Genomic DNA, 15,315 nt, shown 5'->3' with positions numbered 1-15,315 from the left:
ACACACAGATACTCAGAGAAGTTCAGTCACTGTATGGACTCAATGCAGACACTTCAACATGACACCAACATTTAACAGTTAAACATGTTGCAGGTTCGACACAGAGCGAACCATTAAAAACACCAAAGTCACACAATAACACCAACAGACTCCTGTGTGCTGTGAGCTTAAATCCCTGTTTTTATGAATGGAGTCTGGTGTGTGTGCAGAGAGCGATGTAACGTCTGTCTGTGGTTAAAACAATCATCTTCCTCTGTAACAAAAAGGTCTATCTCTGTAGGGATCCTTTCTGTCATGTTGTCACACACTTAGAATAACAATCTGAGCCTGTCAGTGGAAACAACTTTTAGTGGATGACCTTTGACCCATCAAGGATTATGTTGCAGACATTACAGCCTGTTTCACTGCTGCAGGATGAACACATCGACTGGAGACACTCACACCTGTTTGTACCTGTGAGTCATTTAGAGCCCAAATATGTTAAAAACAGAGCCCAGGTTAAAAAATAACAGATTATCCTTTAATATAAGGTTGTATAAGATCATCTTATGTCACCCCACATGTTCGGGTCATTCTGGTAACAGTAACAGATAAGACATTTAGTGTGTTTGTATATGAAGTTACACCTGACAGCACACATCAGTTCATGGACCTCCAGGTTTAAGTATGAGGAGTTATTAAATCATCACAGGACGTGAAGGGTCCGAACAGTGATCCCTGATGAACTCCTTCACTCTCTGCTGAAAATACCTGATGTATGTTGAGTAAAGGCGTCATGTGTGATATGTAGATGAGGCGTCTGATCACGCGGGGGGAGTGGCAGTCTGACGCTCAGGAGACGATGAAGACCGGCTCGTCGACCAACAACAACGACGAGGAGAAGTCCAGACAGCTGGAGAGAGAGAACAAGGAGCTGCAGAAGATCATACAGGAGGTCAGAGAGGAACTTCATGTCCATCTGTTTCTCTTCCTTCATACGTAACACAGTAACATCTAACTGGGATTAAAATATCTGCCTTTAAATACAGGTTTCAAACATATGACCAGTCCAGACTCTACATGCTTTCAGAAGCATTCATGAAAGTCCAGAGTAATATCACAAAACTGAACTATATGCATGAAGTGACCCAGCAGAGGGACGGTCGACCCGTCGAGCCATGTTCAAGCGATCAGGACTTTGTTAATGTCCATTTTTCTTCTCTTTGAGACGACTCCTGTCAGATTAATGAAATACATTTGTCAGGCAGCGTTAATGCCAAAGGTCAATACAAAAACACAAATACACAAAGCTAATCACACATTACTGACTGGAAGCAAACTAACTGTATTTAACAGAGAATAACAAACTGTATATGTACTTCCACTGATGTCACAGAGTGAGGAGAGGAGATTACTTTCTGGTCACTTTTATTTCTCTCTCTGCAAAATGAAGTGCAGGTGAGAGAAACTTTGCAGAACTATAACTGAGCTGAAAGCCTTTGATGTTCACCAGCTCCAATCATTATTAAAATTAAAACTACTATTAAAATATAGGACTTCACATCGTTTGTCAGAGTTCAGAGTTGAGGTCCTCCTGACATCCAGATGTGACACAAAAATGTTCAAACCAAACTCGAAAACATTTTAAAGTCTTCTCGTCGTCCTGCAGACAGACCTGACAAAGCTTGAGCTCAGCCTGTTAACAACCCTGCCTCCTGATGTAGTTCTCTCAGCATCCTCGCAGCCTGTTTATTGTCATTAAATCTCAGTAACTGTTTGTTGTGGCTTCATAGCGCTGTAGTGAGACAGATCTCAGCCCACGTGTGACTTGCTAGATACAGTGAAACTGCCACTCAGTGAGACAGATGGACAGGCGCTCCACAGCTGAAACAGAACGCCGGTAGTTGGTGTCCATCAGAGAAATCCTGGTACTGATCCGAGCTAACAGCTCATCACACTGGGCACTGGTCAGCCTCGAGGAGCTGGAAGCAGCAGGAGAGTTCATCAGACACAGTTCAGGAGGGGGGGGGGGGGTTAACCAGCTGTGATGTTATGAACACAGACATGATGGAGTTTCCTGATGTATCGTATCGTCTCTGTTCGTCTCCTCAGAAAGAAGAGCGAGTATCAGAGCTGAGGAACCAGCTGTCAGAGCGACAGGCCCTGAGGTCCAGGAGGAGAGCGTCCACCGTCTCCAATCAGAACCACAGCTCTCCCCCCCTCCCCCTCCTTCACAGTGACCCCCGCTCCCTGGCCCCGCCTCCAGGGTACCCCGCCCCCACCCTTGACCCCCACCCAGTCTCTGCATCCTTCGCCAACTCGTCCAGCCTCTACCAGCCCGACAGCAAGATCAGCAGGAATAACTGCCACACCAGCCGACTGCAGCTGCTCTACAAGTGAGGAGGAGGAGGAGGAGGAGGAGGAAGACAATATTCAGAACTTAACCCACATGGAGAGACTGGAGGACAGACATGAAGAACCTGTTGGAGACTCAGAACTGGTTCCATGGATCAGCTGATGATCAGTTCCTGCTCTGATCAACGTGTTCTTTTTATTTTCCCTCAGAGACAAACGTGTACATAAATCTTGTGAAAAAGACCATGATGCCATTCTGTACCTTTGATACCACTCTGTGAACTGCAGTGAGTCATTGTGTGCCATGTAGACTTTGAGGAAAGATGCTAAGCCTTAGCCCCGTTAGCTGCAGATGCTAACCTGTCCTGTTTCCACTGTATCACTAAACATTATATACATTTTACAACATTTGATGTCTGATACTAAAACTCTTCCCTTCAGTCAACAGAAACTTTGTCAGTTTGTGTGACATCTGTTGTTGGCAGATTATATGTTTTTTTTTAATGCAGATTAACGTGGAACATCAATGAAGTTGTTCCGTCTCCAGCTGACTCACTTTAAAAAGAGGGTCTATAATGTACACATGATAGCTGTATGATATTGTGCTAACATACAGAGGCTAAAGCTACATTACTATGGAATAAATATATGTTGGAATATCTGTGCAAATAAAGGAGCAATGTTTTTGCAAGTTTGCCAGTTAGCATTAAAGTTGGTTTTCTAGTTAGCATTAAAGTTAGTTAGCATTAAAGTTGGTTTGCTAGTTAGCATTAAAGTTAGTTAGCATTAATGTTGTTTTGCTAGTTAGCATTAAAGTGCAGTATAATAAAGAGAAACATGATCAGGTCGTCTTTCACTCTAACACAGAATCAGTGTGTGTTTTAAGGTTGATATTTTGCTGTGGGTCAGTTGTTAGCACTGAACTCACAGCAGAAAGGTTCTGGGTTTGAAAACGCTGCCCAGGCGGGGTTAGGTGAATTGGTTTCTGATGGTAGTTCGAGCACTGACCAATCACGTTAACTCTTCAGCAGGCTAAAGTGTGAACTCCCTCAATCCAAAGCAGAGCACAGAGAGCTGCTAGCGTTAGCCTAAACACTGATATAGCTTCATCCAGGACCAGTCCTGAACAGGAGTTTTTAATATGACCTCAAACCCCCCAAAATACTGAGGTTAATGAACTACTTTAAAACAGAGCAGCTCCTTCTGTATCTAGTAAACTCCTCAGGCTAACACGCTAACATCTGAAGCTAATAGCAGACTGTGTGTAACTACAGCGATACCTGGTTCAAAAGCATTTTGAGAGTGTTATCTTATTAATGTGTGAAATCAAAAACCCAGTAAATTGTATTACTAAGGAACTGTGCTTGTATAACTCAACATACATAACAGATACACCAAATACATTGAAGAGCACCACAGCAATGCTAACGTTAGCTTAAACTCAGTTATAGCATGACCACACTATGCATGATCCAGTAACAGGACTTTTTAATGATTCCTTTAAATATGAAGTTAATGAGAGACTCGGGCCGTGGACAAGACTTCTTCTGTATCTAGTAAGCTAGCCAAACATGCTAACTTTTGAAGCTAATAACAGGTATGTGAAATCAAAGACTCAGTGCTCGGAGCTTCACTGGTAAACATGCTAACATTATTAATTTCCACTTCAGTAATGGAACTGAATGGAACTGGTTTAAAGGCAAAACATTACTCTGAATTTAGATGATGTGCTAATGATGCTAAAAGCTGAACAGTCATAGCATCTTTAGCTAACAGGGGATGAGGCTTAGTAAAGGGTCAAAGTATTTATCTGTACCTTATTACCTCCTCATGTGTTAGTTAGAACTCTGTGCTGTGTGAACAGAGGAGGACACACCTGATGCTAATGATGCTAGTTTAAAATTAGCTGTGTGTTAGCTCCTCTCGTTAAGTGTTTGATCTTTTAAATCGTCTCTGTTCAAAGAGACTGCTGAACCGTTGTACATAATGTGTCTGTGTGTGTGTGTGTGTGTGTTTGTGTGTGTGTGTGTGTGCGTGTGCGTGTGTGTGTGTGTGTGCGTGTGTGCGCGTGCGTGTGCGTGCGTGCGTGTGTGTGTGTGTGCGTGTGCGTGTGTGCGCGTGTGTGTGTGTGTGTGTGCGTGTGTTTGCGTGTGTGTGTGCGTGTGCGTGTGCGTGTGCGTGTGTGTGTGTGTGCGTGTGTGCGTGTGTGTGTGTTAACCCTCACTGTGAGCTGAGGCCTCTGCTGTCTGTCAGGTTTAATGTTAGTGTAGAAGAACACGAGGCTGAGAGCTGCAGCTGACAGCGGCTCACAGTCAGAATGTGTTGGTTTGTGAGATTGAAGCTTCTTTGTTAAGTTAGATTTCATTTGAACTCTTTTCATGTCTAAATGAAACGTGTCTCTGCATGTGTGAGAGCTCTGTTTGCTCTGTTTCCTTACAGGTGTCACCTGGAACCTGCAGCAGCAGTGATTTAAGTTCAGTGAATCTGAAATTCATCATTTGAAATGTAATTGTTTTTTGTGAGATTACTTTTGATTTGTTTTAAGCATGATAAAGAAGAAAAAAGAAAAGCAACCGGCCCTGTGATAAATAAATGTATTAACATGTATTCATGTTAATCACCTGCTTTAGAGGTTTGAACATATAACAGTCCATAAGTTGTGTTTGTCCTGTTTTCATGTTAATATATATATGTATGTAAGGATGAGTACATTAACACATTCTGTCTTATCAACGTTCCTAAACCTGTGAATCCAAAAATCTGTGTTATGTTAATCTAGAAGTCATGTGACCTGGATTTGAACTAGCTAACTAGCCTAGCAGCCTGTGGTTAGGTCTCATGTTTCTGTGCTCTGATTGGCTGTAGCTTCTAAAGACGGTTTGTGTTGCACCTGTTGCAATCAACTGAGAGCTTCCTGATTCATGGCTGTGATCTGGTGATGCTCCAGGCTTCAGGTAAAGAAAAGCATCTCTGACTCAGTCTTCGCCTTTCTGTCTGGAGCGCTAACACACCGTCACACAAGCTTTGTCTTAATTTAAAATGTAGATTTTAGTAGTTGTACAGTAAGTTGAACAGAAATTGAAATATGAGCCGCACTGATTTTTGTTTTGTTTTCATTATTTTGTTAGCTAACAACAGAAGCTACATCCTGCCTGTGATACCATGAACACAGTTTCTGTTTTTCTTCAGAATAAAACCAGCAGGTTTCCCCTCTTCACTGTTTCTCTGCTGGTCTCGTGTTCACTCTTCTGCTTTTCGGTCTCACTTCAAAAAACAAACAGGAAACTTCCTGATTCAGTTTCAATGAAAAGTTTTTTGGGGCACCAAGTGAATAACGGCTCGACTTTGACTTCTGTTAACTCCGAGAGGTAACAGAGAGGGGTTAGTGTAAAACTGTGAGCAGAACATGAGTTTGAATTGTGATGCTTCTCTCTTCAGTCACAGACTTGATTAACTCAGGAACAGATCAGGTCTCAGATTCAAGTTTTCTCTGGATTAATAACAACAAAAAGTACGGGCCTCTCTCAGACTGTAGAAATATATGAATACATGAACAATATTTGAGTTCAGATCTGAAGCTCTTTATTAGAGGAAGATGTTTGATGTGAACCAGCAGCTGTCAGAGACACTGAGCGGGTTCACAGCTTCACGTCCCTCACTGAGCTCTGGCTGTAACTTAAACCATAGTTTAAAGATTTTATTGAGTTAACTCCAAAGCACTGGGAGCTGTTATTGTGTGACCCGTGTCCCTGTGCAGGGCAGAGTTAAAGGAGCCGTGTGGAGCTCCTACAGTCGCTGTTTAAGCTTTCATTTGCATCCAGACGTTCATGTTCTCTTTGTGTGTAAATCAGACTCATGACAACATTTAACTGTCTGAGACGGTCCAACGTCTGACGTCAGCTGGTCTTCACTTCCTGTGTAGACTCTGTGTGTGTTAGCTTAGCTGGTTTTGTTAGCTGGGTTATAGTTAGCCTCTCTGTAAGGATCAATAAGAGAGTCCCTGTGTACATATCACCTGTCTGTCTGTGTGTGATGGTGTTCTCTAACTGGTGTGTTCAGGTGAAGGTGAATCTGGCTGTAACTACTGGTGTACATACTGCAGACAGTGACTCTGCATACTGTTTCACGTGGTACACTATTATATCTATATTTCTATATGCTGTAACATCCGAGTGAGAATAAAACTACATGTTTTTCTCAAACTGTGTTTATGGTTCGATCCCCGCCCGCTGCCTCGGACCTCAGAGACAAGATGAGACAGGAGATGGTAAGATGATCCTTTATTGATCCACAGAGACAAACAGCAGGTAGGATAGGATCAAGTTTGATGAGATGAGATGAGATTAAATGAGATGATATGAAATATGTTGAGGAAATATATCAGAAAAGATGGGCTGATATAAGCAGACATTAGATGATATAAGATGAGCAAAGAACAGAGGAGAGATCACTCAGGATGAGCTGAGACTAGCTACGAGCAGAAAAGATGAAATAAGATCAGACAAGGGACGAGGCCAGGCCAGGCCAGGCCAGGCCAGGCCAGGCCAGGCCAGGCCAGATAATAAACAATAAGATGAGATTTGCTGCAAAGACGGCGGCTGTGTTAAAGATTTGGACCCCTGAAGTGAACACTTGGAGTAGATTTTAAACATGATGGAGGGTTTTCTGTCTTTATCAGCAGCAGGTTTAAAACTGAAAACGTTTCTTGTTCTGTTGGTTCCGGAGGATCACAGATTCTTAGTGTGGTTGCTGTTCTGTCTAAATACCTGCAGAGGTCAAAGGTCTGAAATGACCTAATGAGATAAAGAACATGAACAAATAAAACACCCTCCTGATCTTCTTACACTCTGACATGCAGAGGATGTAAAAGTAGATGTTCCTCTTTCCATTATTTGAACATGTCTGGGCCTTTCTGCTGTTCATGACAAAGAAAACATTTCAGCGAGCAGGAAGTGAAAATAACATGATGGAGGTATTTCTGTCTTTGTCAGCAGCAGGTTTCCTAACTGACAAAGCTGATTGTTACGTTGGCGCCAGAATGTTTCAGCGTGCAGTAACTTGAAATAACGTGATTATTTCTGACTCTCCGGAGAAGCTGAGATCATGATCAGGAAAGCTGAAACAGAAAGTCCGTATACTCCAGACTTTCCACTGTGGGTGTTCGGCGCTGCTCCGAGGGCGTCTGCAGGAGGAAGCAGGGGGAGTCCCAGAAGAGCAGGGAGTCCCCACCTCCTCCCTCCTCCTCCCCTCCCCTGTGCAGAGGAAGTGTTACTCCCCTGGAAACTTCCTCTCTTCATTGTGAAAACCATGAATGAACAGAAACAAACATTACTCATGGTGTCTTACACAACACTGAGGTTATTATTATCTCCTGTCACTGGTGATGACATCACTGAAATCACTTCAGATCCCTCAGGTAGCAAACAGTCATCAGCTCAACTAACGGTCAGGAATCATCAATAAAGCTGCCTGTGATCTGATGTGAACCTGATCGACGTAACGACGGCGTCATGAGGCGTTCAAAGACACATACTGAACTTATCTATCCACCTGATCGACGTAATGACGGCTTCATGAGGCGTTCAAAGACACATACTGAACTTATCTATCCACCTGATCGACGTAACGACGGCTTCATGAGGCGTTCAAAGACACATACTGAACTTATCTATCCACCTGATCGACGTAACGACGGCTTCATGAGGCGTTCAAAGACACATACTGAACTTATCTATCCACCTGATCGACGTAACGACGGCTTCATGAGGCGTTCAAAGACACATACTGAACTTATCTATCCACCTGATCGACGTAACGACGGCGTCATGAGGCGTTCAAAGACACATACTGAACTTATCTATCCACCTGATCGACGTAACGACGGCGTCATGAGGCGTTCAAAGACACATACTGAACTTATCTATCCACCTGATCGACGTAACGACGGCGTCATGAGGCGTTCAAAGACACATACTGAACTTATCTATCCACCTGATCGACGTAACGACGGCGTCATGAGGCGTTCAAAGACACATACTGAACTTATCTATCCACCTGATCGACGTAACGACGGCTTCATGAGGCGTTCAAAGACACATACTGAACTTATCTATCCACCTGATCGACGGCGTCATGAGGCGTTCAAAGACACATACTGAACTTATCTATCCACCTGATCGACGGCGTCATGAGGCGTTCAAAGACACATACTGAACTTATCTATCCACCTGATCGTCGTAACGACGGCTTCATGAGGCGTTCAAAGACACATACTGAACTTATCTATCCACCTAATCGTCGTAACGACGGCTTCATGAGGCGTTCAAAGACTGAACTTTGGTTTATGACTCAACATCATTTTTACTCCAGCAGCATTAAGTCCATATTTGGACAGAAACCTCTGAGAGCTGATGTTTGATGAGTCAGAGGAAAGAGTGAGTGAACAGTAACAGCTTCCTGATTGGCTGAGAGAGCTGTCAGTCAAACTAACTGGCTCCTGATGTCACAATATGTTAAGAACTGTAATAACCCAGCTCCACAGTCTCCACAGCCGAGTGAGGACGGCAGTAAAGATATTTAGAAGGTCTAGATGATGACATTTAATCAGCTGTGAAACGGGAACGTTATGGAATTCATGGAAAATGTAAAGAAACTTTTATCCCAAACACGGACTTCTTTCTTTTGAAGGCAGATTGATTTCTGCAGATGTTTAAAGACTGACATGTTCTCTACAGCGTCGTCCACTTCACATGAAGCATCACTGAAGACTTTTGTTCTTCTTTAGTTTCACTCTCATTAAACTCAGACACACTTTGACTTTAAACACATTCTTTATTTTTAAAGCACCATGTCCATAAATAAATACAGGTTCAATAAATAATAATTATACTGACAAACAGCTGATGCAACCGATAAAATCATATTCAAGCAGGTTCAATAAATAATGTATAAATAAGATATAAAATAGAGCATTCATTAGAAACACAGAAATAAATATATAAAATAAATATAATAATTTGAGTTTGAATAAAAAAGTCCTGTGTAATTCTGTCAGCCTGTAGTGACACAGTAACTACACAGCAGTTAAAGTACATTCAGAGTATCACAGTACAGCAGCAGGTGCTGTCAGGTCACAGTACACAGTACAGAACATTACAGACCCACAGAGGATCTCATGGTAACACTGAGCTCTTTGCACAGTTAAACTCTAAATGACTTCTAATGAAGTCAAACGTCTGTGTTAGTGCAGAACGAACGTCTGAAACATCCAGCCGTTCTCACAGTGGATCCACCTGATCCATTCAGGTCCCTCCGCTCGTCCTCACAGAGCGAACACACCGAAGAAGGTCTTCCCCGGCTCTTCCTCCAGGTCCTCCAGCATCCTCTCCTCCATCACCGTCCTCAGCCGGTCCCCTTGGCTCAGGTTGAACACCGCTCCCATGTAGACCGCAGAGAACCAGCTGCCCTCCTGGTCCGGGTCGCTGCTGTTCGTCTTCTGGCAGGCGGTGCGGACTGAGTGCAGGATGGTGCTGTAGGTCTTCTTGGTGTCGTCGTTGCTGTACAGGCTGGACCAGCGCTGCACAGTGTGGCTCAGGTGGACCAACGGCCTCGGGGACGAGTCGTCGGCGTCGCTGCTGCTGCAGCTGACCCGGAAGGATGCCTGGCTATAGACGAAGTAGAGTCCGCTCTGAGGAATCACGATCTCGTTGTGGTCGAGTTTCAGCCCCCCCTGAGCGTGAGACTGGTCCACCTGAGTCCTCCACTCCACCGAGGTCTGTATCTCAGGGTTGCGCTGTCCTGAGAAAGAGGATAAAGAAATGGTGATGATGCAGAATCTGTCTTTGATTACAGTGAAATGAGACCGTTTGTCTCTTTAATGCTGATCCCTACCACATCCTCAGGTTTACCTAGAGCTGCTTCATGTATAAGTAGTATGTTAATCAGGGTCTTAGTGTCTCAGGAGCCCTACAACTCCACAAACTATCCCTAGAACTTCCTAAAAAACTCTGAAAACTTCATGAAGAAGCCTTGAAAGTTTCTTAAGAACAAGAAAAAAGCCTACAGCTCATTAGAGAAGGACGAGAATCTGCTTCCAGAATCCCAAAATCACTCCCTCAAAAGAACTAGAACTGGATCTTGATCAAGACGCCCTACAATCTCCTCAAGAAGCTGTAAAACTTCCTCAAGATCCCCCAAAAGCCCTTTATAGTTCCCACCTTAGGGACTAGAGTTTCCTTAATGGCCTTAAAAACTTAAACTTAGTTGTTTTAACAATCCCTTAAACATCCTAAAGACAGAAACTTTATCAGCAACTCCAAGGACTCTCAAGAACCAAAAGAGCTGAACTCTCTCAAAAAAGTCTAAAACTTCTTTAAGGACTTCTTTAAGAAACCGAAGAACTCTCCAAAGAACGCCAATAAGCCCTACAACTCCCTCATGTAGGACTAGAACTCATCAGGACTCACTTAAGGCTGTAAAACTCAAGCTGTAGCCCTTCCTCATGGACCTCTAACCCCGGAGAAAACAAAGATTTTGGATTCTACAGAGGGTCGGTCCAAATCCGTCCACCGTCCACATCGTGCTTCATATATGCATCAAACAGGTAGTCAGTGATGGTGAGTAAAGGTTTACCTTCTAAATGAATGGCTGCTCTCACATTTGCCCCATTTGAAATCTGCCTCAACTGGTGACGAATATCTGAGAGGAGAAAAGACAAAGTTAGATATGAAAGTAAGAGTCTGATACAGGGACACACTGTTAGACGGATGTGACTTCAGCTGAAAGTACAGCATGATGTGCATTCAGTGACAGCATTACAAGCTCAGTGTCGAACTTCTGACAGAGTAAATGTTCTCACCTAAGCTGTTGTCCTCATGTCCTGGTTCCTGTTTGAAGAGGAGCAGACAAACAGACTGTTAGAGACGGTTCAGGTGATGGACCCTTCATTCACCCACAGATATATTCTATATATAATCTCTATAATAACGTGTTCCCACCTGGCCGTGCGTGTTGAAGACGAGGACGGCAGCAGCAGCAGCAGAAAGGCAGAGCGTGAGCAGCAGCAGGGCTGTGCTGAGTTTATAGCCGGGTGTCACGCTCTGTTTGCTGCAGTCTGTTTCCTCCAGCTGCACTTTACATTCAGCCTCCATGTTCTCTGTTAGGTCCTCCTGTGTGTGTTCAAAGCACGCTGAGCTGTGAGCTGCTGTTCCGCGGTCTGTCTGAGGTCTGTCTGAGCTGCTCTACTCTCGGCCGCTGCTCTTAAACACAGGCTGCTGCAGGGAAACTCCGGTGATGTCACAGTGACTGATGGAGTTCTGATGAGGAAGACGACCAGAGGAGCACCACACACTCCTACACACACACACACACACACACACACACACACACATACAGTCAGCAGTGCACAGAGACAAACACCACAGGACCTGATGTTTTTATTGAACTGATCAAACTGAGCTCCGAGAGTTTCTACCTTTACTTAATTACTGCACACGCTACAGTTCATCCTGTTATTGTTTGTTTGTCCTGCTTTTGAAGGCAGAATTTTGAACTACATTTGCTTTTTGTTAGCTTAGCCTTGAGCTAACACCAGGGAGGGAATTTCCCCCCAAATAACCTGAAGTCTTTTTCAAGAGAGGAAACTTAGAGAAAACTTTCACTATGATTTTACACTTCTGATATTTTCGTTTTAACACAGAGTATGATTTAGTTAAACACACGTTTATCTGTAAATGTTTAGTTCGTGTTGTTTCCTCTGACGTCAGACTGACTGTCTTATTTCATTCATTTAAAACATGTCAGTAAACATTAATTGGAATAAACATAATTGATGTTTTAATGAGTGAATTTGTGTGAAGATCAAAGGAGGAATCATTCACGTGTTACTTAATGAATAATAATAATAGCTGTGATGTCGTTCAGCCTGAAGTCTGCAGGCTCCATGAAATCACAGTTAATGTGTCCTGATGTTCATTGTTGCCCTCTCTGTCACCACACTACAGATCCATGATCCATTATGTTATTATTAATCATTAAAGTTAAAGCGATGTGTGAGCGGGTCAGGCTGACACTAAAACACTTTTCAACATTAGCACTGTTTATGTGTTGTTGTGTCTCTATGTGGAAACAGGTTAGCGTGTGGGCTAACATGACACACACACACACACGCACACACACACACGCACACACGCACACACACACACACACTTATTCATTACAACCTTTGATACACAGTGTGCATCTGTAGAGTCACTGTTGATATATCCGTTCATTAAGTCACTTCCTTCAGTTATTAATAGCCGGAGCTGCAGGTCAGAGACTTCTGCTTTCACGCTAAAATTCATGTGAAATATTTCACAGCGTCACCACGGAAACAACCGAGACACACACAGAACAATTTCTCCTGGGATTAGAGAGGTTATTGTGACAGTAACAACAGATTAACAGTAACAGATTTCATTGTTAAAAACAGTTGATCCTAAAATCCTGTTCAGTGTTCAGAGTGTGTGCAGTGTGTGTGTGTGTGTGTGTGTGTGTGTGTGCAGTGTGTGTTCTGAGTGTGTGCAGAGTGTGTGCAGTGTGTGTGTGTGTGCAGTGTGTGTTCTGAGTGTGTGCAGAGTGTGTGCAGTGTGTGTGTGTGTGCAGTGTGTGTTCAGAGTGTGCGCAGTGTGTGTGTGTGTGTGTGTGTGCAGTGTGTGTTCTGAGTATGTGCAGAGTGTGTTCAGAGTGTGTGCAGAGTGTGTGCAGAGTGTGTGTGTGTGTGTGTGCAGTGTGTGTTCAGAGTGTGTGCAGTGTGTGTGTGTGTGTGTGTGTGTGTGCGCAGTGTGTGCAGTGTGTTCAGAGTATGTGCAATGTGTGTGTGTGTGTGTGCAGTGTGTTCAGAGTGTGTTCAGAGTCTGTACAGCGTGTGTGCAGTGTGTGTTCAGAGTGTGTGCAGTGTGTGTGTGTGCAGTGTGTGTTTAGAGTGCTTACAATGTGTGTACAGTGTGTGTACAGTGTGTACAGTGTGTGTACAGTCTGTGTTACGAGTGTGTACAGAGTGTGTTTAGAGTGTGTACAGTGTGTGTACAGTGTGTGTTCCGAGTGTGTACAGAGTGTGTTTAGAGTGTGTACAGTGTGTGTACAGTGTGTGTTCCGAGTGTGTACAGAGTGTGTTTAGAGTGTGTACAGTGTGTGTACAGTCTGTGTTCCGAGTGTGTTCGGAGTGTGTGCAGAGTGTGTGCAGTGTGTGTACAGCGTGTGTGTTCGGAGTGTGTGCAGTGTGTGTACAGTGTGTGTTCGGAGTGTGTGCAGAGTGTGTACAGTGTGTGTACAGCGTGTGTGTTCGGAGTGTGTGCAGAGTGTGTGCAGTGTGTGTACAGCGGTGTGTTCGGAGTGTGTGCAGTGTGTGTACAGCGTGTGTGTTCGGAGTGTGTGCAGTGTGTGTACAGCGTGTGTGTTCGGAGTGTGTGCAGTGTGTGTACAGCGTGTGTGTTCGGAGTGTGTGCAGTGTGTGTACAGCGTGTGTGTGTTCGGAGTGTGTGCAGTGTGTGTACAGCGTGTGTGTTCGGAGTGTGTGCAGAGTGTGTGCAGTGTGTGTACAGCGTGTGTGTTCGGAGTGTGTGCAGTGTGTGTACAGCGTGTGTGTTCGGAGTGTGTGCAGTGTGTGTACAGCGTGTGTGTTCGGAGTGTGCGCAGTGTGTGTACAGCGTGTGTGTTCGGAGTGTGTGCAGTGTGTGTACAGCGTGTGTGTTCGGAGTGTGTGCAGTGTGTGTACAGCGTGTGTGTGCAGAGTGTGTGCAGTGTGTGTACAGCGTGTGTGTTCGGAGTGTGCGCAGTGTGTGTACAGCGTGTGTGTTCGGAGTGTGTGCAGTGTGTGTACAGCGTGTGTGTTCGGAGTGTGTGCAGTGTGTGTACAGCGTGTGTGTTCGGAGTGTGTGCAGTGTGTGTACCGCAGCGTTCACATCATCACATGGTCTTGTTCAGCAGGACTTTCCCTCCTGATGGAAGTGAAGACTTTTTAATGTCTTGTTGATGATTTTCCCAGGATGGTCCAGAGTTGAGTTTGTGTTTGTGCATCGTATTTCTTTCAGACACGATCTCAAACAGATGTGCCACAGAGCTAATGATTTAACCCTTTAAATAATAATGTGTCATATATCCTGTCTGTGTGGAAGACAGAGGAACAACACGAGGAGCTTTCTACCTGATCACATGACCTTCATCCTCACCTTCACAGCACTGCAGACGTTTAAATGTTTGGTTATTCATGATGCAGAATTAAGTTTTAGTTTTTCCAACAGATTAAGTGAAAGTTAATCCTCATGTTAATTGTGTGTTGTTAAAATATCGAAAATACCTTCATTTTCTCTGTTTCATACTATAACAATATACAGGATATAAATAATATTTTATTTACAAACTAAATTTGAAATAAGTTTGTTACAGAAACATTTTTTTATTCTGGAGAGAAAAGATGAAAAAAAGAGGATTGTTCTGGTGTTCAGTGAGTAAGCTTTTACATATACATGACCTATATATATACAAATAGTATAATATATATGTAAGGTGTATGGAAAGCTCATTATGATACATGAGGTGGGCAGGTGTGTAAAGTGTAACACCTGTAACACATTTCTGTGGGTCAGAGGTCAGTGTGTGGCTGCTCAGCCTGCTGGAGGTTAACACCTTTACATCACAGTTTAAACTTCATGTGTCAATCATACAAACGCGTGTTCATCACCTGACACTGAATGTTCTCCACACCTGTTGAGGTTCACACTGTATCCATGACAGCAACTCAGAGCAACCATAACTATCAAAAACATCTCAGATGAATAAGAGTGTGTGTGTTTAACGATGACTAGACGGGAGTGTGTGTGTGAGGGGGAGGGGTTAGTCACAGACTGACTCAGGTCAGTGAGAATCAATATAGCTCCACCCGGAGACACTGCAGGATCCATCCAGCATCCATCCATCCATCCATCCAGCATCCATCCATCT

The 15,315-nt window shown here is 43.8% G+C and overlaps 2 protein-coding genes across 2 annotated transcripts in view; one reads left to right on the top strand and one right to left on the bottom strand.

The window, feature by feature from the left end:
- Positions 1-6,536, top strand: part of gabbr1b (gamma-aminobutyric acid (GABA) B receptor, 1b) — a 93,774-nt gene extending 87,238 nt beyond the window's left edge. Inside the window, exons 19-20 of the mRNA XM_069682238.1 lie at positions 791-934; positions 2,092-6,536. Of these exons, the coding sequence (XP_069538339.1) occupies positions 791-934; positions 2,092-2,379 (432 nt within the window). The 3' untranslated portion in view covers positions 2,380-6,536. The remainder of the gene's footprint in view (positions 1-790; positions 935-2,091) is intronic.
- A 2,738-nt stretch (positions 6,537-9,274) lies between these two features.
- On the bottom strand, positions 9,275-11,483 carry LOC138609616 (tumor necrosis factor-like). Its single transcript, XM_069682229.1, has 4 exons — positions 11,331-11,483; positions 11,192-11,219; positions 10,966-11,031; positions 9,275-10,131 (listed from the first exon to the last, which is right to left on the bottom strand). The coding sequence occupies exons 1-4, from the start codon at positions 11,481-11,483 to the stop codon at positions 9,656-9,658; spliced, it is 723 nt and encodes a 240-aa protein (XP_069538330.1). The 3' UTR covers positions 9,275-9,655.
- Positions 11,484-15,315: the final 3,832 nt, after the last annotated feature.

The sequence above is a fragment of the Semicossyphus pulcher genome, unplaced genomic scaffold, assembly GCF_022749685.1.
Source record: "Semicossyphus pulcher isolate SPU_LCO1_2020_fin unplaced genomic scaffold, fSemPul1.0.p SCAF_55, whole genome shotgun sequence".
Taxonomy (NCBI): domain Eukaryota; kingdom Metazoa; phylum Chordata; class Actinopteri; order Labriformes; family Labridae; genus Semicossyphus; species Semicossyphus pulcher.
Note: the sequence above shows the minus strand (reverse complement) of the source record. Positions and strands in the feature narration are given on the sequence as shown.